This window comes from Halyomorpha halys, unplaced genomic scaffold (genome assembly GCF_000696795.3).
Source record: "Halyomorpha halys isolate HHAL.00 unplaced genomic scaffold, Hhal_1.1 Scaffold2346.1, whole genome shotgun sequence".
Classification (NCBI taxonomy): domain Eukaryota; kingdom Metazoa; phylum Arthropoda; class Insecta; order Hemiptera; family Pentatomidae; genus Halyomorpha; species Halyomorpha halys.
Genome location: NW_027108948.1, coordinates 64,206 through 65,407, shown reverse-complemented (window position 1 = coordinate 65,407; position 1,202 = coordinate 64,206). Strand labels below are relative to the sequence as shown.

The window sequence follows — 1,202 nt, the reverse complement described above, 5'->3', positions numbered from 1 at the left end:
GATCCCCTCAGTCAGCTGACATCGAAATAACAGCTGACTCATACCGTAACTTTTATATATATATATCTGAGGTCTGCGAAATCATCACGCCCATGCTGTTACTTAGTCAATTATTGAATAAGAGGATACAACTAGATTAACAGTAATGAAAACAGTAAAACTTTTACTGGAAGCCTTATTAGATTTTTATAATTTTTTTTCAAGTATGAAATGTTTTAATAGAATGAGTAGTATTCTTTCTTATTATTCAGAAAGATACAAATTTATTGGTAAACAATCATTTTTATCTAATTGGTCGATAGCTTGTTCAGAATGCCTTACTTTTTTAATATTACGTATCTTGAGGTTCCAGTCTTTTTTTGATGTTTTTTAGCTAGGATATTTAAAGTATGGCATCGATTATTAACTGTATTATAAATCCGCGCAAACCCTTAAAGGATCAGAGGTCCAGTATTGTTAAAGTATTATGTTACTAGACCAATGGTCGTGCTAGGAGGTGATTAGATCAGAATTCAGCTCGACCATCAGATGTTCCCCTTATTGATATTGCTGTGAAAATTTCTAAAATTTATGTAGGCTATGAAGATGTACAAGGGATTGCTCTTTTCAATTAATGTAAAACAAGGAAGTGATTTTTAAATTTTAAGAGGTTTGGTAATGATAAAAACATGAGATACCTTCTCATTAACATTTTGTTTTCTTAGATATAACAGATGAGCTAGTGATCTCGCAAGCATTCATGTTTTTCTTCGCCGGACTAGATACGACAACGCTGGTTATGTTGCATTTGGCGTTTCACTTGTCCTTAGAAAAAAAATGCCAAGAAACGGCTAGGCAAGAAGTCAGAAGTGTGCTGAAGAAATACGGTGGATACTCTTGGGAATCTGTGAGGGATATGAAGTACTTAGATGCATGTATACAAGGTATTACTTATTTATTTTATTTTTTATAGATGTTAATATATATTATTAATATGAAATAAAGAGTTTTTTTTGTATTCATATCCTTGGTAGTTATATATGTGTATATTTTCCTAACCTTTTGAAAACTATTAATTCAATACTATCATTTGATAAATTAATTTATATAACAATAAAATAAATTTGTCCTCAACGTCTTACGAATAATAACAAACACTTGGCAGAAAATGTTTATGTTATGAATGGAGAGCCGTAGTTGTCTAAATTGATAATTGGCTAGTT

The 1,202-nt window shown here is 30.8% G+C and overlaps 1 protein-coding gene across 1 annotated transcript in view; it reads left to right on the top strand.

The window, feature by feature from the left end:
• Positions 1-704: 704 nt before the first annotated feature.
• The window catches only part of LOC106691429 (cytochrome P450 6k1), a gene marked incomplete at its 5' end in the record, with an annotated part of 3,003 nt that continues 2,505 nt past the window's right edge, over positions 705-1,202 (top strand). The window contains 1 exon segment of the mRNA XM_014437197.2: positions 705-923. Within this exon segment, the coding sequence (XP_014292683.1) occupies positions 705-923 (219 nt within the window).